Source organism: Haliaeetus leucocephalus, unplaced genomic scaffold, assembly GCF_000737465.1.
Source record: "Haliaeetus leucocephalus isolate CR32 unplaced genomic scaffold, Haliaeetus_leucocephalus-4.0 Scaffold802, whole genome shotgun sequence".
Lineage (NCBI taxonomy): Eukaryota > Metazoa > Chordata > Aves > Accipitriformes > Accipitridae > Haliaeetus > Haliaeetus leucocephalus.
In genome coordinates, this window is record NW_010973238.1 from 749,545 (window position 1) to 774,520 (window position 24,976).

The window sequence follows — 24,976 nt, forward strand, 5'->3', positions numbered from 1 at the left end:
TGCCTTTGCAATTATTTGTGTAAGAAATTTTCTTGTAGCAAGTCCTTCAGTAGTTCTTGAGTCTGTTCTTCTGCTGCTATCATTAGCTGAAGATTAAAACAAACAAACAACAAAAAAACCGACCAAAAACCAAAACCCTTTAAATTTTGCTGTGGTTGTCTCTTGTGCTAGGCCTGCTGTACAGATTACTCTCTCAAGACCTATTGAAACACAGTGACTGCTTCCTATAAACAATCTTTAATGTATGTGGCTTTCATTATCTGTTCTATTTGTATTACTAGTATCTTACTGCTAGAAGAGTGGTTAAACTGTGTGTAGAGTAGCTGTGTAGTTGTGTAGTTACAACTGTGGTAAGTGTTTTGCATGCTCGTTTTAATAGCTGGATCAAGATACTGTAAATTCTTTATATTGGCTCTCATTTCTGTGTTTGTGCTATTGACCTACTCTGTCAGTCATCTGATAGCTAATGACATAAGTGACTGTGTAGTGTTCGTGTTTGGATTACTCATTAGCTTGATGCATATAGTGTGGTGACTGATGGCCTTTGAGAGATCAGTAGATGTTATTAGGAATATTTAGAATCTGTAGTTTTTGGGAAAACTCTAAAAAAGGCTTGCTTTCCAGCATAGCAGGATGGTCTGGCCTTCTCTGTGCCTATAATGTCTCTTAAAGGCACTCTGAGGATGAAGAATGCAATTGGGTATTCTCTGTGTAGAATTTAGCTTTTATTATCTGACTGTGATTTTTTGGTAGAATCCATTAAGGCTATTCTGGTAGAGTGGGGAAGTATCTAATTAGCTTTGATCAGGATACTAGTCAAAAAGGCCTTTGCCTAAAGGCATAATTCTGCTGAGCTTGAAAGAGGAGGCACAGATCCCTGAACAGGGTGGCAGCATCTTACTTGGTATTTGACTTACAGCCAGATGTGATACAGCAAGATTTTTGCTGAAAGCTGGAGTGCAAATGTCTGTTGTATGTTTATTGTTGGACAAGGCAAGTGTTTTCCAAGATGCCTTGTCACTTGCTATATTGGAACTGACCGTGGGAACTTCAAAGACAACTCGCCTTCTCTAGTCCCATGCCTTTTTACTGTAATTTTCTGCATGGATGTCTTAAAGAATGTACCTGGTATATTGTAGAAGGTGCTTGTGTTTTGTGGAGAACTGTTTGAATCTCCTTCATTAGAAGTGTGATGGAATAGAAGCCACTAGTGGAACAGAACTGCTTGTTGCTGGGTTGAATGGAACTTGAATTGCATAGCTTCATAGAAGAAAGGGGCCTGTAGTGCAGCCAGGCATTTGCTCTAAATAACGCTTTGCTTTACGTCTAAAATTGTTGAATAACAAGTTTATTCTGGCCTTGTTGTAAGCTGCTAATTGTTCTGCTCTTTTCACCTACAGGTTGTGACTGTTTCTCTTCTGTCACTTGTGTGGAAAGTGCCACACACACTCCAGAACAACAACGGCTTTTGCTTGCATATTCCAGTGTTTCTTTTGTCAGCGAGTTCAGCAAAGTTGTAGTTCTTCAAGTGCCAGCCCTGAGCTGAGTGAGGAGCCACCAGCAGAGATGGTAAAAATGACAAAATCAAAAACGTTCCAGGCTTACCTGCCAAACTGTCATCGAACCTACAGCTGTATCCACTGCAGAGCCCATCTAGCCAATCATGATGAATTGATCTCCAAGGCAAGTGGTTTGTTTAGAGACCTCATGAATTATTTCTTAACCAAAATGGTTATTACTGTATCACTGCTTCCAGTAGATAAGGGATGCAAATTGATGCATACTTCAAAGTATCTTCCCTGGGTTCACTCTTGGGTCATATATGTTGTGTACTGAGGACTGGATATATTCTGGAAACTTCTGAATGTGACATAAAGGCTGATCTACTGTATTCCCCATATTAACAACCTCTGTCTACTGTCAGGTAGGTACTACTTGTGAACTGTCATACCTGAAAAGTCTGCTAAGGAAAACTGTCAGAAGAAAACATGGATCTCTGGGTAGGGAAATGATTCTGTTTATGGTTATTCCAGATAAAGATTATTTTTGACTCTATTTGATGGTCACAAAACTGGGTGTTTCCAGAATGTTCCACTTCTATTACGGAATCTGTAAAGATATTTACTTCTGCTGTATACCAGTTCCTAAGGAATATGGTTAGCCAGAGATGTTCAAAATAGTTGGACTGTCTAAACATAGAGGATGTGTGGATCCTTGAAACAGGCTAGGCTTGTCCTTCTTATCTGTTGCTTGAAGAAACCAAGATTTGTGATGTATGAAATATGTAGGAAAACGTGAAGTTTGGGATGATTACTTGACAGACTGGTTCATTCTTTGCTTCAGATAAGCTCCTGATGAATTTGCTCTTAATCGTGTCCTGGAGAAAACACTTCAGTTGCTTTGCAAACCTCTTAATACAAACTGCTTTCTATATAACTATTTTGTCAAATAAAATTTTTAGTGGCAAACCCTTTATAACTAATTTTATCTGTTGCTCCTGCCTGTTTGTGTGTTCAGCAGCACTAAGGTGTGATGCTGCCCTTGAGTGCTGAAGAGATGGGGGGGGTTGAGAATGCTTCTACTTCTGAATGGAGGTTTTCTTTGGGTGAGGAGAAAGTACACATCCTTGCTTATCCCTTAGAGGGTTATCAGGAAATAATGGGTTTTCCCTATACAGTTTTTCTTGTGTCACTAATCTTTTTGATCTTTGCTTAGATCTCAAGACAACTTTTTGATTCAAATAGTAAAATTGATGACAGTTCTTGGCAGTGTTGCTTATTGCTTGCTTACTTCTGCTCTGCCTGCAGTCTCTTCCCCAAAATGATTCTTTCCCTCACCTTGGTACATGTATTGAGGCATGGAACTGAAAATGTGACACGTCAAATCTGAAACAGTGAGCTAGCAACATATATAAAACGATGTGAAGAAAATACTTGTATTAACCTGAAAAAAGTTCCTCACTTTTGTTATAGTGATTGATCTTATTTCATTTTAAGGTCCGCAAAACCAAGAGAAATATTAAAATAGTGATGTGAATGCATCTGAATTTCATTTGTTTCCATGCTGATTTCAGAATTTGAGTATAAGGGGTCTTTTTGGCAACACTGGGTTCTAAATGGCAAGCAATCATAGCTTCATTATTCACTGCATGTCCTGGGCCAAAAGCTAGTGGGAGTGGTTAATCTTTTGAACTTCAGGTTGTAGCTGCCTACAGGAAGAATGAAACTTTGCTAGCTGTGTCTCTTGAGACGTATAAATTCATTGAGAAAATGCAATTCAACCACACATTACTTAGTAAGAAGCTCTTCTTTTAGCGGACTTAGGGTTTTTTGGTGGTTTTTTTTGTTGGGGTTTTTTTGGGGGGTTTTTTTTTTGCATGTTGACTAAACTGCCACAGTTACCATCTGAGCCAGTTGTTCTCCAAGGTCTTGGGAGTTTTGGTCAGCAGAATATTTTGAATATGTTATTAAGCAATTAATGTGTTCATATTACAGCTTCATAAATAATTTCAAACATTAAAAAATTCAAATTTTCAATTCAAAGAACGTGGAGAACTCAAAAAATCTATATAGTAAATGCAAATACTTCCAAGTTGTTTCTAATGGTGTTGGGAAGGGTGTTAGATATGGATTCTGCTTTATTTCTGGCTTCCACAGTTTTCCGTGAAGACATCTTACAAAAGTTTCTGTACTTGCAGGTTGACCATATGCTTATTTGACAGCCGATGCGTATTCTGTCAACTTAAGATTTCTTGACATATTTTATTGTCTAAATCTGTGTGATAATAAGAAATACATTTAAATGTGAGGTGTATCCATTTGTATGTTTGTAAAATAAAAAGAATGTTTCTCATCTATTGTACTTGTATTTGGAACATAGCTTCAAAAAACCCACCCTCCTTTAAGCTTAACTTGTATATATTCCAACATTGGAGAAGATATTCTGATGGAAACAACTGCAAAGCAATAGTGAGATAACACTTGGATCATTAAAAATAAGTAGTGCTGGCCTGGGGGGTGGCAGGGGGAGTGGTGGGAGGGAATAAGATTTGATTTGTTTTCAATGAAAACACAGGTTAACCTGTGAAATAAAAACTGAAGAAATATCCTAAACAACATGTGTAGACATAACTTGGAACTGTAAAAGGACTAACAGATGAGTGTACCTCAGTACTGTTTTTTGTATGGATCTTTTTTCTGAATTTCTCAAAACATTATGTACAATGAGAGAGGTATTTTTTTATTTATACTAACAGTATCTAGAACCCTAGTTACTGTAACTACCCAGCTGCAGCAAAAATACTTAAAATAACCTGAAGTGTAGCAAGTTGATTCTATACAATCTAAAGTTAACTAAGAACAGTGCAGTTCCTGTGCTGGTTTTGATCTATTGATGGAGCAGAGAATTGGACTGCTCAACCTGATTTTTGGTTGGTTTTGGTTTTTTTTTTCCTCCCTGTGCCTTACTTTGAGGGTCTAGTTAGAAGGTAAAGCTCTGTATAACACTTACTAAATACAGTTTTTGGTTACACATTGTCTTGCTTTTTTTCCAAATGCTTGCTATACAGCCTCACTCCAGAACCCAAGTGCCACAAATACTTGTCAGCAGATAAAGGCAAACAGTATTTGATACCTAGCTGTAAGTGCTTCATTTGGGTACCATGTCCCCCACCCTGCATTTCCTGGGTGCGTGGCGATTGTTGCTTTCTTACATGTGGTCAGGGAAAGAGAGCCAAAATACATGGTGCACTCTTAATTTAAAGCAGCTACAACTAGCTTTTTGATGTGCTTTGAGGTATAAGCATTTGTTATACTTGACACTATAATGTTTCCAGCTTTAAGATGAGAAGATAAGCTATGCTATGAAATGAGTGGTGTTTCTCTTAAATGTTGGTCTGTCATGGAAAAGCAAAGAGCGCTGTGTATTTCTGCCAATCATCCCTTTGATTCTGGTCCTCAGAATACCAGACTTCAATATAGATTCACAGTTCTGCTTTTGAGAACTGTTGATGCCAGTTGTCTGACAAGGATGGCAGCGTACAGGAATCACCTTTTCATTTTATTTCTGTTCTGTTTGAGCAGAAGGATCTCTTTCTTGCCTTAGAATTAATCATGAAGCTCTTTTTCTTGTGCCCTTGCTGGTGATAAAATGGCAACCAGGAGTCTTGGCAATGACTTTGAAACAAGAATGCAGACTGATAAGACAGTATAAAAATGTGCTACCTGCACAAGTGAATTCATTGTTAGCTGTAGTTTTAGTTGTCTCTGCAGCTATGAAAGGACTCCATGTGTTGCCTAGTGTTGAAATCAGCTTGCATGTTAGTGATTAGAGCATCTGTTTCTAGGTATTGTCACTCTATAACCTTGTGTTTTCTGCATCTAGGGAGGAACTTGGAGAAAGGGGAGCAATAAGAAGAAAGCTGATTGAGAATAGGAGTCCCAAACTAGGAGGTCATCAGCAGTAGAGATGTTGACAAATGCTAGTCTGTACAGCTGAACACATGTACGAACAGTTGCCATAATTTAGAACTCGGCCATCTTGGGGGAAACACTGATTTGAAGGATACATAATAAGAGAACTAACAAACTGTAGAAATTGAAATAAGTGTAACTTTGAAGTGGTGTTAGTTAGGCATGTCTTGGACACTACTGATTTGCATTGTTAACAAGTCTGCAAGTTCTGGATTCTCTTTCTTTTGGTGAAGACTTTGAAGTGAATGTTTAACATTTTTTTTAAAAAGTGCTATTAGAAGGAGTATACAGGTCTTCACTACACTGGCGGACGTTCAGAGGACAGGGGAAGAACCTGCAGCATTTTATTTGTTTAAAGAAGCAAATGGATATTTTTAGAATCGTATCCTACTACTGACGACAGGCACAGATGAGAAGTAACCTCTATCAGCAAGCAACGAAAGGCCTTAATAAAGAGCAAGGCAAAAAATTGATGCCATAGGAGGTGCTTGTTGGATTTAAAATGTTCAAATGGCACATAAAAAGCAACCGAATAATATACGTTGTTAATAATAATAATAATTTTTAAAATCACAACAATTTAAAAAATTGACATAATTAAGTTTTGAGGGAAAACTTCTACAAGGCTCTTTGAAGTCCAGGGGAGGTTGCCACTTGTGTGGCCTGTACAAAATGTTATATGTATGCCGCTCTTAAAGCAATTCTACAGTAAGTTTTGTGAAAGGCTTAACTCAAAGAGCATTCTTCTGTTTTGTTTGGAAATGGTAGAGAATGTGCAGTGATTATTAGCAGTAGTTGATTTTATAGGAGGCAAATGTTGCTTGAAGAACGTAAGTTCCAGAGCACTTGAGAATGGCTTGTACCCACTAAGTTCCAGTAATTGTTCAGAAATTCAGGCATGGTCCAAGAAATTACAAAGAAATATAAATACATAATAGAAATCTTGGAACCTAGTGGATATATTGCAAAGGATAATGCTTTGTTACTCAACTGCTTGAAAGACTGTTGAATCGTCTTGCAATGTGCCTTAATGCTGGGGATGGAAGAAAATTTGGATTACTTTGTATAGATGCCTGTATAAATACTGTCACTTTCTTCTGTCTCATTCATTGCAAAGCATATCTGACCAGAGGGGAAAAAAGTCATATGAAGTCACAGACAAGACTAGATGTGTCAATATTTTCAAGAGCAAGTTCTGCATAAAGGTATATATACATAACTAACTGTCATTGACTTCACTGGGAAATCCTTGCACCTTATGGGTAAAAGAACAATCTTGGTAGTTAAATTTAGTTCTCCAAGGCATTCAGTATGCCTGCTGTGTTACATTATTGATGAGAAGGAAAAGTCTTCTGCTTAAATAGATGCCAGAACGTTTTTAGCTTTGCTTAGCAATCTGTGGTTTTGCCCTCCTCTAACTGATGAGTTCAAGAGGAATTTTTTTAAGGGTTTATTGTCATTAAATAAATGTGCTGTTCTTAGCTTGATTCAATTTGGTAATCCCCCTTTGCTTATGATAGAAGAAGTACTTGGAAAGATAGTTGGGCCTGTTGTATGCTTTGAAGGCCTTTTTTGTTCCCTGCTGAAAAAGTTGGAGAACGGGCTGAATTTCCTAAATGTTCTGGTGATAATTTTTTTTCTCTAAGAGGCTTCTAGTTTTTTCGGTTCTGGTTTTTTCCTCTTGGGGGAATAATCTAGTTTTGGAAGAGAAGCAATCCTTGGAAAACATCCAAGAATAGATTTGAAGGCTTAAAGGAACTGGAAAGTGTGCAAGGGAAGTGTTCTACTCTATGGGTGTTTTGGCATAATTATTTCTGAAATACGTTCAAGATGCTGTATAGCTCAAGATAACTTGTCCAGCTTGACAAAGTCTTCACTTCAGGAGATAACATTTGCCAAATCTTCAGGCGTGCTGGTTTTGGGATAGAATTTTTTTAAGGTTATTCTCTGCATATTGAACTTTATAACTTGCTTTATTAAAATCAGTAAATAATTGAATGAAAATGTACTTTAAAAAAAAATTTTTAATACTTACCATGGAGTCATCTAGAACTTGCGTAGTAAGCAGCTGAGCAGCATTATGTCTACTTGTCTGCAGTATTGAGGAGTTGAATCTGAGAGTAATAGCAGATGGAACAAATCTTTTTTTTCCCGATATATTTCTTTGTCTGTAGCTTATGTTGAATTCAATTTTCTGAATTCATTTTTATAAATCTTGAAGTGACAGGATATCCTTAGGCTCTGATGCATCTTACTGAGAAGAAATTTCAGACATCAGAGGACTTGTATGTGTTTCTGGTTTACCTTAAGAATACTGCCCCTAAGAATACTGTCTTCTGAATCATGCAGTAATATTTCTTTGAATTGCATATTTGTTCAGAATACTAATTCAGGTTGACCTATCTTAGCTTGTAAAGTGAACTCTAGCAAATGAAAGGAAACGCAAAGTGAAGCAAAAAACCCCCTATGGACTTCTTTCATTTCCATTCTTTAATTTTTTTTTTCCATGTTATAAGTAGCTTGCAAGCTGTGCTTAAGGAAGATACTGTTAATGCTGTTCTGACTTGCTGATAATAATGCCTGCCATACCTTTAATACATGCTAAGATGGCAGTTTCTCTGGATGTTTTCTGTGGAGCATGATCTCTAGCCATGCAATCTTAATTCCATCTGTGGGGAATAATTAATTACATAAGCTTTTTAGTAGCTTCCCTTCCCCCACCTGTGCCCTTAGGTATGCCTTAGGGCAGTAAATACATGTTCTGCTTAACTGATACTTCCTTTTCTCCTGGGTGAAATAGCTAATCCTGGTGTTAGAGGGAATGACGGGTTTAGTTTAGAAGTATAGATCATATCAAATTCTGCAGGTATGTACTAGTGTGTAAGTGAAACATTTATGAAGTTTCTTTACTACAAAATGTATTGATGACAGAGGTCTGTCAGATGGCTTGAAAAGATCATAATACCAAACTATTCTTGCAGTTGACCTTAGTATAGTTCCTAAGCTCCATTGTACAGTTTTGCTTATGCTATCAGACATTTGAGATACCTTGAACTGTGCTTGAACAGGAAAAAGTTACAGATATTTTAGATCTTCCTGTAGGAATGGGCAGCTAGTCAAAGTTGTGGATTTTCTAGGGAAAAATTTAGCTCATAAATCAATGCAATGTTATTGAGTACTATGAAAAGCAGTTTATTTTAACTGCAAATATTAGTTGAACTGATAAGTTGCCCAGCTTCTAAGGAAATATAGTGGTTGATGTGAGTCATTACTGATAAGTTGGTCACGCTTGCCACCATCTTCCAATTCCTCCCTACTGGGTGAGGCGCATATTTAAGACTCCGTTTTAATAGAATGTTCTGTTTTATTTATGATTTATGTACAGTGCTAGCAATCTTGGAAGTGCTAAAGAAATCTTGCAAAGTAAAAGTTTGCATTTGCATAGGTGATGTTTATTTTGTAGAAGAGCAGTTTGTATGGAGACTGGTTTGAACAGTTATGCCTGTTAGTCCTTGACATTGCCATTTAAAATACTCTCTCCTCTTTCATTTCCTTTGAGGAGTTGACACACAAGGCGTTTAACCTGTCAGTCTCTTAAAATTCCTATCAGTATAACTGAATCATACAGTGCGGAGTGTGAGAAACTTAGTGCTGGTAAAAACAAATGTTTGTTCAGTATTAATTTTTTTCTGGTTATGCAAAATACTGTTTATAGCTAAGTTACAAGCTTAGCGAGCAGTTCAAATGCCAAAATGAGTTGTCTTCTTTTCATTTCTAGTAATAGGATGCATCAGGAAGTGGAGCTCTGATAGTAAATCTTTCTTATACCTAATCAATATTCTGTGATCAAGAGAATGCATATGGGACAGATGTATACCTTTTTGTGTTGTCTGAATACATTTTTTTGGAGAAAAAAAAAATAATCTCCTCGGCTATTCATATGAATAAGAAGCAATGACTGCCAAGCTCTGACAAGTTAAGAAATTCATAAGAAAAATTAAAAGGTATGGGAATTTAAAAATTGATACCTTTACAGTGCTTTCACTTCAGTCAGTGTATAAGAGTTCCACATAGGTGGATTGCAGACCATTAAATGCTCAATGACATGTTATGTTGTGGCTGGACACTGAATTTGAAGGAAAGTCTGAGTTGCCTAGACCCAGGTTCTGTATTTGAGAAGGCGAGAACACAAGTTCCTACAGGTTGCTGTCAAGTTATCTGTGAGTGATGTAAACGTGGAGGAACTTGCCCTTCACAGCTGGGCAAAGAAGTGATTGTTCTATGGCATGTAAATATAATATTTAGCCTCTAAACATGTATGTAGCTAAGAAAGATGGTATGAAATGAATTGGCCAAACTCTGCTAACAGGAAGCTAAAGAAGGTGGGAATGGAGGGGCTTTTCACAGTGGGATGTTTGTGAACAGATTTTCTTTCTAAAACCACTGTCCCAGGAGAAGGTTCTGTTTTGTGTTGCTTTTCCCTCCACTCTATCCTGATAATCCTGAAAATTAGAAGGTAATGAAGATGGCCATTTCTGAGGGGGAAAAAAACCTAGGAGAGTACAGCCTATTGAGGGCAACAAAGCAAAGGATGCAAGAAAAGAAAAGTAATCTTTAAAAATAGATTGGGGAAAAAAGAACAACTAAAGCAGTACTTTCCAACCTGTGTATTACATTTAGCTAGAATTTTTTGTCAGCCTATGGAACAAGAGAGGGGAAGAGCTGCTTTTTCTGCTATTCCTGGCATCCTGTTACTGCCCTCTGCTTAATTTTGAGAAATGCAGGGTCAAAGGAGAGCTTTTATGAGGTGATATTAAGTCAAGACTAAACACAAACTTGGCAGAAATAATTGCATAACATAGTTCAAAAGGTCTTCTGACTGTTGATTTGTTCTGGAGTCGTCTTCTTTCCCAGCTAGCTGGGGAGCTTCAAGTATGGCATGTAAGTTGTTTAAAAAGTGACTGTGTAGGACCTGACCCCCCCCCCCCCATCAGTTTGTATGCAATTGGCATGTGTAATTACATGTAAATAGAGAAACTAGCACATGATTAATTTAATAGGAGAGAGTATTTCTTGGTGGAGTTTGAAAAAGGATTTGTGAATTCTAATTCACAGCAGTTTCTAAAGCAGGGAAAAATGGCTGCAACTTATTTAAGAATTTTTACAGTAGCTTAACCAAAAAGAATGGTTATCATGGCTTTGAAAGTTCTCTTTCTTCATTTTGGGTACATGGAACAAGGAAGTGCTAGTTTAAGTTTACTTCTAATGAATAAGAGGACCTTTAAAGTGTTTCCTTTGCTTTTTCTTAAATGTTGGGGTTGCACAACTGTAGTTGTCACTAAATTCATGTGTAGTTGACTCAGGCTAGTTACTCATTTGTTAATGGGCAGTTTTTGAGAGCATATACATGAATAGTTTTTGTTTTCATCTGCAGTAAGCATTCTCTGCTTTGTTACTGATTGTGAGACACTGGCTTTAATTTAGAGAGCACTGATTAGTCTATAGAAACTAAAGACTGTAGCTTCTGTACCATTCTGCCAGTTTCGTGATGCGTGTTTAAGTATCTTGGGAGAACTGAACTAGTGGTGGTGGGGTTTTTTTTGTTTGCTTTAAAGGTAGGTGTAAGGATTACTTTCTGGCAGAGCTGTTCGGACTCTGTACTCAACTGAGTCTCTCCTTTCAGGGTCAGTCCTACCTGAAGTTTTAGCTTTCACTGTACTGCATAGTCTATCTTTTTTTCCTTGCCTTGTGAAAAATAAGACTTGCAGTTCTGGCTAATGCAGAGAGTACCTTTTCTTTTGTCTTTGCTATAGATGAAGAAATATATTATGTCGATAAAAATCTCCATTTAATAATTCTTTTAAGTGGTTGCTAAAATAATACTAAAATATTAACATTATAAACTGTTAAGTAGAACTTCTCATCTTAAGGTGAGGTTTTATGAGTAGCTAAGGGCTGTAGGTAACTACGCTGCCACCATTGTTACTTACAGTAGTCCAGAGTCATGCATTTCTTTTAACAGTCTTCGTTGCAGTATATAATCTGGTTAATGTTGATCAAAGTGTTCATTTTTATACATTTCCCTTTTACATCTTTTTTTGCAAACTGTTCTGAGTAAGTAGCTAAGCTACAACAGTTATTGGTGTTGTGTTGCTAATCATTTGACTGGCAAAATATCTATTTTGGTGTTAAGTGACTTCTAACGATATAGCTAAATACATGTCAGAAGAAGAATCCGTTGCAGAAGGGTCCTTCTACCTATGGTTCCATGCCTAATGTTACTAAAACAATTAAAAAATACTCAAGGTGAGATTTTTCCTTCCAAAAACCTTCCATGTTGATCTAATGTAGGTTTCAGAAAAGTTGGTCTTTGATCTTCAATATTAGAACTGCAAGGATTCTTAAAAACAATGGTACTTTCTCTGCCACTTGGATAAAATTGTTAACTTTCTTTGAAAGTAGGTCAGGGAAGAGAAATTCTGGAAAAAAAGAAATTAAGACAGTTTTGGGATCTTTTTAAGTGGAATTCAGTGTGGAAGAGAAAAAAATAAAACATTTCAGCATGATCCTGCTTGAATGGGAAATAATGACTATGTCTAAATTATCAAGTAGTTCAATAGAGAAGGAACAAATCAACAGATGAAAGCAGTGATGTGTCTTACATACATTTGGAATGTTTTACCTATGGCTGAATCTAGTCTGCTCACAAGTTAAGTTTTGCCAGGATGTTTGTAGCTCAAGGCTGTCTGGTCATAGGTGCAGGTCTTTATATCTTCATTAGCGTTTGTTATGTGCACAGTAGAAGAGCTTCTGGCTTAGTTCAGTACAGAAGGAACAAAGATGTAGTTCACAGACACTGAAACTGCTCTGCAAGCCAAACCATCCCCCAGTAAGTGTGGTTGATTAGGGGTTTTACTTCAGAACTGTGCTACTGCTCTGAACTAAAACATTAATTTAGATTCAGTAACAGTCATCTTTTGTCCATAGTCTATCAGGAATGTGAGAGATGGGAAAGCATACGGCTGTGCTTGGGCATTTGATGATAACAGTTGTTTTACTAAAATAAAGCTGAGCTTATAAACTGATCAGATGCATTTCCTGAATACAGTATACTGGTTTTATGCTTGGTCCAGAATTTCACTGGTCTTTCACCAAATGATGCAATGAAGTTGAAATAAATCAACTTTTGGATGCACCGGGAAAGGACAGAGGAGATGGAAATAATTCCCTTTGAGTTAAAAGCAAGTTATTGTAATTAGCATGATGTCTAGGAAAATAAACACTGATATCTTGCAGAGGGGTAGGAAAAAAGTATGTTTTATTTGCATTACAGATGACTTACTTTGAACAGCAATACTTAACAGCTTAAAATAGTTGCTAAAAATCTGAGAAGGGTGAAAACTTTGACCAGGTTTTCCTGTAAAGAATTGGTATAAAGTAATTAATCTGAAATAGTTTATATCTGTATTATGTTTATATGCTTACTAACGCACACTTCTGGAACTGTTTTTTTGTTTGGTGGGGTTTTTTGTGTTTTTTTAACAAGTGCAATTTTTTTTTTAAATGCAGTCCTTCCAGGGAAGCCAGGGACGAGCCTACCTCTTTAATTCTGTGTAAGTATGTTATGGTTATGCATACTACCTACAGAGTGTAATTTTTTTGGTATGCTTCGTAAGTGGAAAACAGTAGGAATTAACGTAGCTGCACTTTGCCCTTTTCTTTTTAACGTTGGCTTTACTGACCAGCAATAGTTACTAAAGACTACTGAGGTGATCTGCAAGTATCCCTTTGCACATATTAGTCTATCTTATATTTTAAGTAATTCTGCTAATAGATGAAAGTTTAGGGGCGGGTGTTAATGTGAAATTCCGTTTGTGTATGGAATGGTAACTGTCTTGATTAAGAGTTGCTGTTCTGAGATATTCCACAAGTCAAAATATCTTGTGTGATTGTAAAGTCACACTAGACAACTCTGCTGTAGTCTAAAGAAGAATTTTCCAGTGTGATAGTTAGATACATTTACAGGTTAATGTTTCAGTAAACTTGGTACATCTTAAATGACCTTGAATATTGCAAATGTGCTAGAGGCAAAAGGTGATTTTATCAAGCCTAATATTTGCAGTTTTAGGCACGTCCTACCCATGATATAAGGCTCTTTGAATTTGCTAATGGATGTATTTATTTTTCAGCAGTTTTTTGTGTTGCAGCATTTTGGGAAAAGAATGCAGTTAAGTGTCTTAGTCTATTTTAGACCAAGATAATGGAACTATAACTGCAAAGGATTTGATTGCAGATCCTTGAAATTCTTTTTATATGTAGTCATTTAGTGGTGACTTGGGACTTCTAGTATAACTGTAGTAGTAAGAATCTGGTAATACAACAGCAAAAATGGCAAAATTTTGTTCTTGTATAACACTGTCTAAAAACTTGGTTTAGTCTTGTCTCATGTTTTCTGCATAGACTCTTACTCATGAAAAAACTAGCTTGATGCAATATTTCATGGGATGTTTTGTTTTGATATCTCTGTTTATTCATCATGGCTTAGTCTGCTGATCTGTAGCAAAGAAATATTTATGAGGCTTTTTCCTTGCTGCTATTTTGGAGTTGGTTCTAAATTCAGCTGTTGGTGCTCATTTACTGGTACAGACTTCCATTATAGAGGTCTCAAATTGGTTTTGAAGAAAAGCCCCAAACTGCAGAGGCATCCAGGTACTGCTTAGTGTTCTGCTCTCTGCAAGTTTAACTATTTAGCCTGTCTTTGTTGATGGGAGTAAGTGGGCATCACCAACAGTTTGCTGTTTAGACTAGCCACTTAAAAAAACAAAACCCTTTTTTATTCCTGTCCGTCAGCTCAGTGTAACAGAGGAAGTTACTTTTACAGCATTGAATAAGTTAGGCACTTTTTTTAAACTATTTTTTGTCTTCTGGAGAAGAGGTGGGTAACAGGTAAGAAATGTAATTTCTCCTTTTTTTTTTATCTTTTTTTCCCCCCAGGGTAAATGTGGGCTGTGGTCCAGCAGAGGAGAGAGTTCTTCTGACAGGTTTACATGCTGTAGCAGATATCTATTGTGAAAACTGTAAAACCACTCTTGGATGGAAATATGTAAGCGATATACTTAAGTTTTCAATAAATGTTTATAAGTTGAAGGACAGATACTTGAGTTAGGCCATTGAGTAGCACCTATACTGATAGTTTAGGTGACTTAGCTCTAGTGCTTTTGTATATATCAGACTGTAATACAGTTTTGCTTCTTTACATCCACTGGAATGCTGTAGTAGAGAAGAACTTTATTCTGGACTGCAAAACAAGCATGAGCTATACAGTGCTATTACAGTTATCTACTACTTCTGTAATATCTTTTTGCAAGATTACCAATGACATACACTAAACTGGATGGAAGAAATTGTCAAAGTGGGTCTTTAATTTCTTGTGTTGCAAAAGTTGGTTCATGTAGCAGAAATATGAATTACGATAAATAGTACTGAGCATGTTTACACTGTTTACAACTAATGTGAACTTGATTCTGTTGTTTGCAAAGTTATCTGTGCACTTGCACTGTTAACTGTAACGCAGCTGTGTTGCAAGTTTGATGTTTTGAAAATGTTAGATTTTGGGTGTTGCATGTAGGATTTTCATTGATTCAGTATAGCTTCAGATCTTGTAGAAAGAAGTTGTCCTAATGAATTCCCTCTGATGATGAATACAGAGGAGAGCTTTTGAAAAGGCTCCCATTCTCTCTTTACATTTCTTCTGCAAATGAGGAAACTGAACGCAATAATGCTGTTTCCTAACCTTCACTTAAAAAAAACCACGTTACAATTCCCTAAGCAGTGAGAGAACAAGATCTGTTCTGCAGTGGATCTGCCAATGAGAAGTTTGCTCCTATTTCCTTCTCAACCCTCTTTATCCTCTCTTTCCTCCCTCCCGCCCTTGATTTGGTGTAACAGATATGGGATGTTAACTGGAATGTCTCCTGGTTTGTATTTCTAATGCAAGTTTGATGTTTAAAAGACTTAATTTCCCCAGCTTAATTCAGTGTCTTGATTTTTCTTCTTTCCAGGAACATGCTTTTGAGAGCAGTCAGAAATACAAAGAAGGAAAATTTATCATTGAACTTGCCCACATGATAAAAGACAATGGCTGGGAGTGAATCATAACCTTTTTCCTTCTGTTTGGACAATATTCTGTGGAACATGCTTTACAAAGACTAACGCAAAGTAAAGGAAGAGCTTGGCTAGAGTGGCCCTGAGAATATCACTGAACTCTGAAACCTCACAAATGAGTAGTGTAGTGTAAGTGGCTATTTCAGGCCATGTTTGCCTTTTCTCCTTGTGTAAGTTCCCTCTTTTTGTACGTGTATTATTGTGTGAACAGTTGTTTTGGAACATTTTGGATGACCTTTTTCTAAACTCTCTCAAACTAGAGAAACAGTTCACTAATTGAAAACGGATTTTACTGGTTAGCATCTATCTCTGACCTATGCCTTTAATGCTACCTTCTGCTGTGCATGCTTCTTGCCTAAACACCTACACTCCAGTCCTGTAGAAGTTCTATATCTGAGCAGTCCGAAAGAATGTATGGGATGGGGTGCTTTTTTATATGTAGCAATTTCTGATGTGTTTGGCAGTGAAGAGGATGCAGTATTGTAGTTATTAATTTCTTTTTTTAAATTTGAGTGTACCGCAACCTATGTACATCTTGTAGGTGAATCGGTTAAAGGTACAGTGCTCACTTTAAAAAAATTTTTCAATTGCACTGACTGAAGTTAGCAGGCCTCAAGTTGTTAGGAAATGTTATGCTAGAGGTTTGGTATCTTAATGAAATACCTTAGAAGGATTTTAAATCAGTAATGCTATAGAATATGTTCATTTAAGACCAACATATTCCCTAAGGAGTTTGCTGGATAAGAAATAAAAACTATAAAACTATAGCTTGCAAGATTAAAAAGGCAGAAAAATATATGCATCTTCTATTTTGGAAAAAAAAAATTAGTCAGTGTATTAAAAAAAAAGTTTTGGTACTGTACCTTTGCCAGTAACAGGGACTTGTGCATCGGTAAAGTTTTATGGCTGGTTCCATGTAACTGTATAGTCCTAATGCACTGGACAAAGAGGTTGATATCAAGGAAACTTGTTGAAGTATTCTGCTTCTGCTACATTTGAACAAAAATATTTATTTTTGTGAGAAATGGCCAGAGCCTATGACATGAAAAGTAATATAGTACCTGTAGGAAAAGGAGGGGTAATAAGAGGGAAGGGAAGTTTGACTCGGTTTTTCATAAAATAACAAGATAGTTTTTAAAACTTGGGGGTGGGGAAAGGGTTTCTTGGTTTGCTGGCTAAATCATCCCCAAGTACCTTTTTTATAATAAAAATTTATATGAAACTCGCCTTCTCTTTTGTTCTCATGCTGTTTCTGAAATGGAATGAGTCAATGAGAGAAACTTCTGGAAAATGTATGCACAATATTAGCTGTTGGTATCTGTGCATGCAAATTCTGAGCAACTGTGAAAGAAATGCTCTACATAAATTTGCTAACTTTATTTGCAAATTAAACAGTCTCTGAAGACTTTTTGTATTTTAATCCATTTAATGCTTGAGGACAAAATGTTTGGAAAAAACCCTTTAACACTACGTTAAGTACTATAACTGAACAATATGGAAGCCTCGCAATACAAAATCATTTTCTCTCAATAACAATTCTAATATGGCACCTGCAAAATTAGTCATAGGTGCTGTTGCTGCTGTAACGTTTTTGGGAATCTGACAGGCTTTCTGAACTCTGCTGCACTTTAGAAATTTTGTCATACACGAAAAACTATGCCAATGGGTAGGGGCAATACAAATCCTTTAAAACCAGCTTTCCAGTGTCTTTGTGGAGAGGAAGAGAGAGAAGAGAGTTCACTCATGTGTATGCATTCTCTGATGCAGGCTGGCTAAACTGCATTCAGGATGTTGTAGTGATCTATACCTATGAATTAAAAATGTAAGAATTAGAGAAGTAGTTAAAGCTCTTGGGTTTCAGTCCACAGACCTGAGGTAGTACAGCTGTGTTCAATCTGGATTTTGTGGCTTACATGTTACTACTTCATGTTCACATCATCATCAGGCTTCAAAGTCTCCTTTTAACAATGTCATTGATGCAAGATGGGCTTTGGTGTTGCCTGTCTCTTGATCTTTTTTGACCTGGAATTCTTGGGATTTTGTTTTCCTCCATTGTAATGTATATTGCCAACAAAGAAGGCACTAAAACTTCTATCAGCAAAAAGTTTGTGTTGGCTTCAAAGTCCAGTTGCAATGTTGATACTTGTGAACAGGTTTATGTGAAGTTTGTGTATCTTTGGGCTTTTCTTATTTCCTGGCTACGGGCTTGTTGAAGCAGTACACTGGACTGAAGACAAAAGTAATGGCTGCTTTTCAGTAGAGAGTTGAAATTAAAGAAAATATGTAAAGTATTAAAGATTTTTCTCTAAAATTGGGGGTTTGGCTATCTCTTGTTAGTAAGTTAATGCTGCCTGTAACACAGTCTGATTCTTACTTAAATTCAACCTCTTTCTTCAGTGCATTATTTGTATTTCAAACTGGACATTTTCACCAAAACCTTAATTAACTTTGATGCCAAAGGTTGGGACTTCATCAAGTGCTTAGCACCTAGAGCTTCAGACTACTGGCATAAAGAGTTAATGATCTATATGTGATGTTTATGGCTTTTAAGAGAACCAAACAAAGCAATATTCTTTTTGGTCTTTTAAGAGTGGACGCTTAGGAGTAAAGAGTAGAACTAGTACAGAATTGCTATTTCATGCTGCCATGTAACAATTCTTGAGGCTCATTCTATTGAGGGAATACATGAATTTTCTTCCTGTGTTGCTTGGCAGCATCAATGATTATTTTCTCCACTTGTAAAGATGTAGAGAGTTCTTGTTATTGGTTTTGGTGAAAGTAGAATCCAGATAGCAATGGCTGCTCGCTGATGTGAAGAGGTCAGTCTGGTCACTGAACCCTCCAGCAGTCATTTGAAAGAAAAATAAACTTACTTGAAAAAAAAATTTACTAAAGCATTTTCCCTCTAACCAATTTTTGTAATATATTAAAGATTATATTTAAAGTTTGTATGTGTTTGCTCTGGGCAAGTTTACTTCCCCTCCAACTTGAGCACTTTTGTTACTTGTACTGGTTATTTTTATTGTTGGTCTTAACATTTATTTTGTATTTTGTTTTTTATAAACTGTAACAAAAAGCTTTTGTGAACCTTTGTTTCTTGCTGGCTCTTTCTTGGACCAAATGAACTGACTATGAGCTGGCTTAGAAGAAATGTTCATTGGGATGCATAGGAATTTGCTAGCAAAAACATACATGTATTGAAAGTTTTTTCCTCTGAACCTCTAAAGCCATGCCTGTCCTAAAATAATTAATCATAATTTGATGTGACTTCAGTAATCTGACCACACATTCTCTGTTTAGGTCCAAAATAATGGCTGTAACAGTGGTGTTCCAGGACTGAGTCTGCCTCCAAACACAAGAGTTTTATTCTTTGGCTGGTCACTCTTAAGTACCTTTTTGATTAATAAAAGGCAATGCTGCCATCTATAAAAACTCTGTTAAGTTGCAAACTTGCTGTGAAATAAGCTGCAGAATTTGGGGGAGGGATTGCTGACACATCAACCTAACCACTCTTGCTGTATGCTTTTTAGCAGTCTAGTAATCTCAATTTTATCTGCCAGTAAAAAGGGCCAGAATATGAATTTCCCTCATTCATTGTAAGCTATATGATGACAAACTGTATTAATGAAGTTGTTTATAATTCCATCTTAATTTCCCACTAGCAAGGCCTAGTATAATGGCCATTCTGAGTGCTATGCCCTGCATGGTTGCAGTCTTTCACGCTCCATGGGAGAGGAGGGGGAATAGAGTTTATGAAATTTCTTTGAATTAAAATCCAGCCTCAGAGATTCTGACAAATAGTCATCACTGTGCCCATAACCAAACGGTCATCTGTATTTCTTATTGGTGTATCAAGGTAGTGCAAGAGTTCATGAACGCTGTGTACCATTTTTGGTGGACTTACGCTTCCCTCTGAGTAACGCTTGTAGAGCTTTTTCTGCATGCTCATCTCAGCAGTCAGATTGCAACAGTAGTGACCTACAGTCTCTCAGACCAAATTTCGAACATCTCTGTTCTTTGATAATGGCGATGAGTGGAAGAAGCTGTCAAATTATTGTTAAACTTTTTGGACACTTTATTGTACTTCATTGAGACTCATGTTAAGCCAACCAGCAGTATAAACGCTTACTGGAAAAGGAACAGACACTTCAGAGGTTTCTTTTAAAAGGACTGTTACAAATGGTTAAGGCCTAAAGCATGAGTCATAAATGGCAGTTGAGTTGTGCCTCATAGTTTCTTAAACTCTTTACAATGCTTTCTTTTACAGGTGACATGGCTGTGTTGCTGTTTTGTCCTAGCAATACTGTACATCATTTGTTGTTTCACTATATTGTATCTACTTGAGGTATCACAATAAAAGCTTTCGATTGTTTTGTTGAGTTACTTGTTGGTTTTGTGCTAGCTTTTCTTCCTAAATAAATTCTTATGCTTTATTCTCTGATAAAGCCCAAGAGAAAAGACAGTGCTCCTAGCTGCTCTTAAAAACTTCTAAATGTGGGTTGAATCTGATTTTTACGTGGCTTTAAGACTGCCACTAAACATTTTTTTCCTTTCACTAATCTTTCCAAAATACAGAAAGTTGTGTTGCTACTTTTAGAGCTTTTGTCCATTTTGAGCCAATCGTGGAACCTCTGCAAAGTGCTTTCAAAAAGAGAGTCAGTCTGTGCACACCCCAAAACTAACTTTCAGAGAAATTGTGGGAAGTCTGGGTATGCTTTCGGTTGCATTACCTTGGTTGTCTGTAGACCAGAGGAGCACTCTGAGCACAGGCACTCAATCTGTTGTTTCTGGTTTAGTTGGGAGGAACTTCTGTAGTTCCTCTTAATCAGATTAAGGGTCTTCTCACGTGTTAGTGAAGTTAAAGTCCCCAGTGTGAGTCAGTAACAAGGCTGTGATGAAGATGGGTCTTCTCCATCCAAGAGCCCAGGTCATAGTGGGCTCCATATTGACCCATTTATTCCACCTGTGTATTTGCAGGAGGCACAGGGTGCTGCATGTGTAACTGAGAGTCTCCCACCAACATTCAAACAGGAACTTTTCCCTAAAGATTATGTCAGTACATCACCAGCTGTATGTAGCAGCAGGCATGACAGTGGCTCTCAGGTTCTCCAGCAGAAAATAAAATGTGCAAAACAGCAACTTTGGATAAGAAGGGATGATTAAGTAGGAGGGAGATGATTTTCGTGATAGGCTGGCTACTTTCCTACTGCACCCCAGTATGTAGTTTGCTCCTTTACCGTAAGGAAATGCTTGCCTTGTGTTCAACCTGGCATCCACTGTAACCCCCAGGTCCTTCTCAGTTTGAAAATCCAGTCTATGGCACTCATTGATGGTTTAGTAAATTGGTAGGCCGAGCAAAGTGATGTTTTCTCCTGAAGATTAAGCTGAAAATGGTCATATTGATCTTAATGGTTGTGATTACAAGAGCAAAGGTAAATTGGGACTTCGTTATGGAAGGCTTCATATTCAAAAGACTTCATGTTAATTTGAAAGTTTTCAACCAATACCTCAGTTTAAACAAATCCCCCCCCCAAGCTCTCTCTACTGATAGTAAAAATACCCTTTAAAATTTCTTCAGATTGTAGTGAGGGACTATTGCAGTGATTTAGTTTACTCTTCTGTATAATAACAGGTATAGGATTATCCTTAATCACATTAAACCGTATAAAATAATTTTCAAGGAAGTGCTTCACATCAGACTTGCTTGCTAGTACAAGATGTAGGTGTGTGCTAGGTAGTATTAAAGTGTTAATGAAATTTTCCTGGAAATTCTCCTAACTCCAAGGTAGGCTAAATTATGTCATTGTGATCATTCAGTTATTTTTAGCATGATAAACCAGTAGGGCACGTAGAATTCAGATACAAAACATCAGTTGTTTGCATTTGAACACTTTGAATTAGGAAATTGGTAGCAAGGACTCATGCAGCATTTGGGGTGGAGTTTGGTTTTTATTTGGTTTAGTTGAATGTTCAATTATTGAACATTGGCAACAGTGCATCAAATATGGCCCCTTTAGACTGCCTGAGGCTGAGAATGTTACTCGGTGTTTCTTCAATATTCCATCATTTCATCTCACAAAGGGATGGGAATGTTCTACATATGAGATCAAATATGATACTTCCATCTTGAGAAAAATGGAAGATAGCCTGCTACACTTTGTTTTAATCATGCACTTATAAGCTGTCATCTCAGATAGACTCCTTTTTTTTCCTTTTTAACCTTTTCTTGGCTTTACTGTCTTAGGGCATGAAAAAGGGATCTTTCCAGATCTGAAAAAATTTTAAGGACAAAAATGGCATTTTATGAGAGATGTATGATATTCATTGAATAAAAACCTGATTTTTGACATGGATTTAATCAAAGTAATGACGATTCAAATAACACAGAAGTATCTTTCATAATCAAGATGTTCATAGTAACTTCCTGTTAAATTTTGGTGTAGCAAAGGGACTGTAAAAACACCAACTGTCAGCAGTCGGATTACCAGAATAATTCTGGAAATGTGAGCTCTGGTGTTGTGTCTTACCAGCTGGAAAATACCTGGTGGATCTCTGACTCCCAGATAGACAGAGATGGGCAGATGCCTCATCTACAAGTTGGGAACCTTTCATTAGATGTCTTTTTCCCCCTGTTAAATAACTAGATAGTCGTCTTGGTTGAGGGTTCTTCCACCCCGCATGAAACACCGTAGCTGTAAGGTTAAGCTGTAGTGGGACAGCAGTAGGTCTGTATTTACAAAATCCAGTTAGCCTAACCAGGGCAACAGTCGTGACAAAAGCTCAGTTTAACCTCTGAAATGGGCTCCAGTTAGGTTGCTCTGCCCACGTGAGGTTTTCTTTCCATTTTTGTCTCTTCCTCTGCACCCTCCCCTTGGCTCTTCCCTGGATGGGTCCATCGGGTGGAGCGGAGCAGAGCACCTGCGCTGCTGCCGGCACTCACGCCTCTGACAAGCAAAGCAGCTGTGGATTAACCCAGGCTGGACGAAGTAATTCCTTGGCTGTGAAGCAGCTCTGCTGAGCCATGTCATGGATGAGCATTAACTGGTTCTCCTCTAGTAAAAGCTGAGCTAATCTGAGGGTTTGGCTCATTCATTTCTATGGTGCTGCTGAATAAGCTTCAAACCAAGGTCCCTAACTGCAGAGCTGAGGATCTGAGGTGCTCTATGATCCTGGTAGCAGTTTAATCTATATTTGCGTTATGTAAAAACCTGATTGCCCAAAAATTTTACTTAGTAAAGATCACTCTAAAAAGCAGACAATACAGGTTTTTTTGAGTACTTAACAAAATAATGAGCAGGTTTTGCATGGTCTGATTTTTTGTATGTCAGTAGTAAATAGCATAGCTTAACTTCCCTTCTTGCCCAAATAGCCTTCACAGGTTTCTAGCTCAAGCAAAGGCAATGGTAGGACTAAACTAGCCCTTTATTCAAAATGGATCCTGACATTAAAATATATACATGTATGCAAATTCCATCATGGCATGGAACATCACGGCTCACCCTTTACCTGCAAGAAGGGTTGTGAATGTTATTTAATCTTCAGAACACCTTTATGACATGATTAGCAATGATCACCTGCTTTATTTTACACCCGATGAAAGTTAAGTTAGTTTTACAAAATCATTTATGAGCAAAAGCTTCCAGTTTGAGACCTGGAGCTGATGACAGTGAAGCAATGGTCCATGGGTGTCTGAAAAAAGATTTCTTGCTCTTACAAGTGTTGTAGAGTTAAAACTTCAATGAATTAAACAGCAGCCTGATTGCTACTGATTTTGCTAACCTTTCTATTCTGCGCATGTCTGTTTAATATGTATGTCAAAGCTGGTAGCCTTGTACTTTATTGCATAAGGCAGATTATTAGGTCATACAAGATTACAACCATAACATCTTTGAGTTTGGCTACATCCATTTCTGATCACACATTGGATTTCTTCAAGTTTCTTTGACCTTAGAAGCAAGAGGTCACCTGCACAGGCACCTTCAGTCCATGGATGTTCAGGCTGAAGGCTCACGTTGTTGGTATGAGAGCAGGGAAGGCATGTTACTGGATGTGGTAGAAGTTCTAATTTTTTTTGAGCTTTGAGTTGAGTGGCATTAATAGTCAGCTGTGTTTGAATCGTGATTCAAGTTATTTGTCCATTTAAAAGCAAAATCAAATAAGCTTTATTCTGCAGGAAAGGTTATTTAGAATGTTTTAATACTGAATCATATAAAGCCACTCTCACACAGGTGCAACACTAAAAGTGGAAAAAAAAAAAAAAACCCAAAACCCAAACCCCAACTCCAGGAGCTCTGTGCATTGTCTGTGCAAACAAACTTTTTTCCAAAACTTTCTTTAAAAGCCCTCTAGAAGTCAGGGATCTTGTGACAGGGAGCAGGGCTGCCAAGGGCGAGAGGAGCTTGTTTTGCAGTTGGGCCCAGGAAGATTGCTACATCTGGGAGCTGGGTTGCAGATGCAAAACACGTGCTTTTGAGGGCTGTGGGCTTTCCTAAACAAATATAACTGGATCCTTTGCCTTGTGCAGGGGAAACCTGTGGATATTATCACAGTGACCCTTCGATCCGTTGATCCGGAGCTGCTGTACACTGTGAAACCATTTTGAGAGGCACGTGCAAAGTGCCATATAGCCAGGGTTGGAAAGGTATGTAGGGCACTGGGACAGGAGGGGTTGGTACGGATCTCTGCAGTGCTGGGAGGGTGGCCCTGCCTCCTGGGAAAAAGCTGAGTCTGTAAAAGAGAAATCTCTTACAGCCTGCCCTGCAGAAAAAGTGCAAGTGCAAATCAATGGGAAAAGATGAAATTTTGTGATTATTCGGGTCCCCCAAAAGCCATTCATCTCCGTGCCTTGTGTTAAATGGCAAATGAAAGTGCTTTTTGTGTGCCCTGCCCAACACCCTGCTCACTGGCTAAACATCACCTGGGCTGGGCGCGAGGCCGGGCTCACCTGGAAACGCACAGCTCTCCTAACAAACAGCTGTTCTTTGGGGCGAGAGGCTCATGCTGGCCATAATCTCCTTATAGGCCTGAATTAATCGTCTGTTTCCCACTGATGGTCAAATAAGCACTATTGCACTGGATGGCACGCTCCACTTTGTTACCTAGTGTAGCTGGTAAGACTGTAAATCTGCTTCTGTTTGTCTACTTAAATTATCTTCCCTGCCTTTCTTCCTCTTTTATCTCCTTTCTTCCTCAGTTGCCCACTTTTTTTTATGATACCCGTAACATTTCAAAGTCCACAGCATTTTGCTTTTTGTTGTTCTTCCTCTTTCCCCTCTGGAACGCATTACCCCAGGGGCAGCATTGACAATTTGTGGTCAGGCACGAGACCGATATTTCATGAT

The 24,976-nt window shown here is 37.7% G+C and overlaps 1 protein-coding gene across 1 annotated transcript; it reads left to right on the forward strand.

Moving 5' to 3' along the window:
• The first annotated feature begins 1,399 nt into the window (after window positions 1–1,399).
• On the forward strand, window positions 1,400–20,016 carry YPEL1 (yippee-like 1 (Drosophila)). The gene is made up of 4 exons (XM_010581636.1): window positions 1,400–1,683; window positions 13,041–13,084; window positions 14,466–14,574; window positions 15,533–20,016. Exons 1-4 carry the CDS (start codon window positions 1,567–1,569, stop codon window positions 15,620–15,622), a joined length of 360 nt encoding a protein of 119 aa, XP_010579938.1. The 5' UTR covers window positions 1,400–1,566; the 3' UTR covers window positions 15,623–20,016.
• Window positions 20,017–24,976: the final 4,960 nt, after the last annotated feature.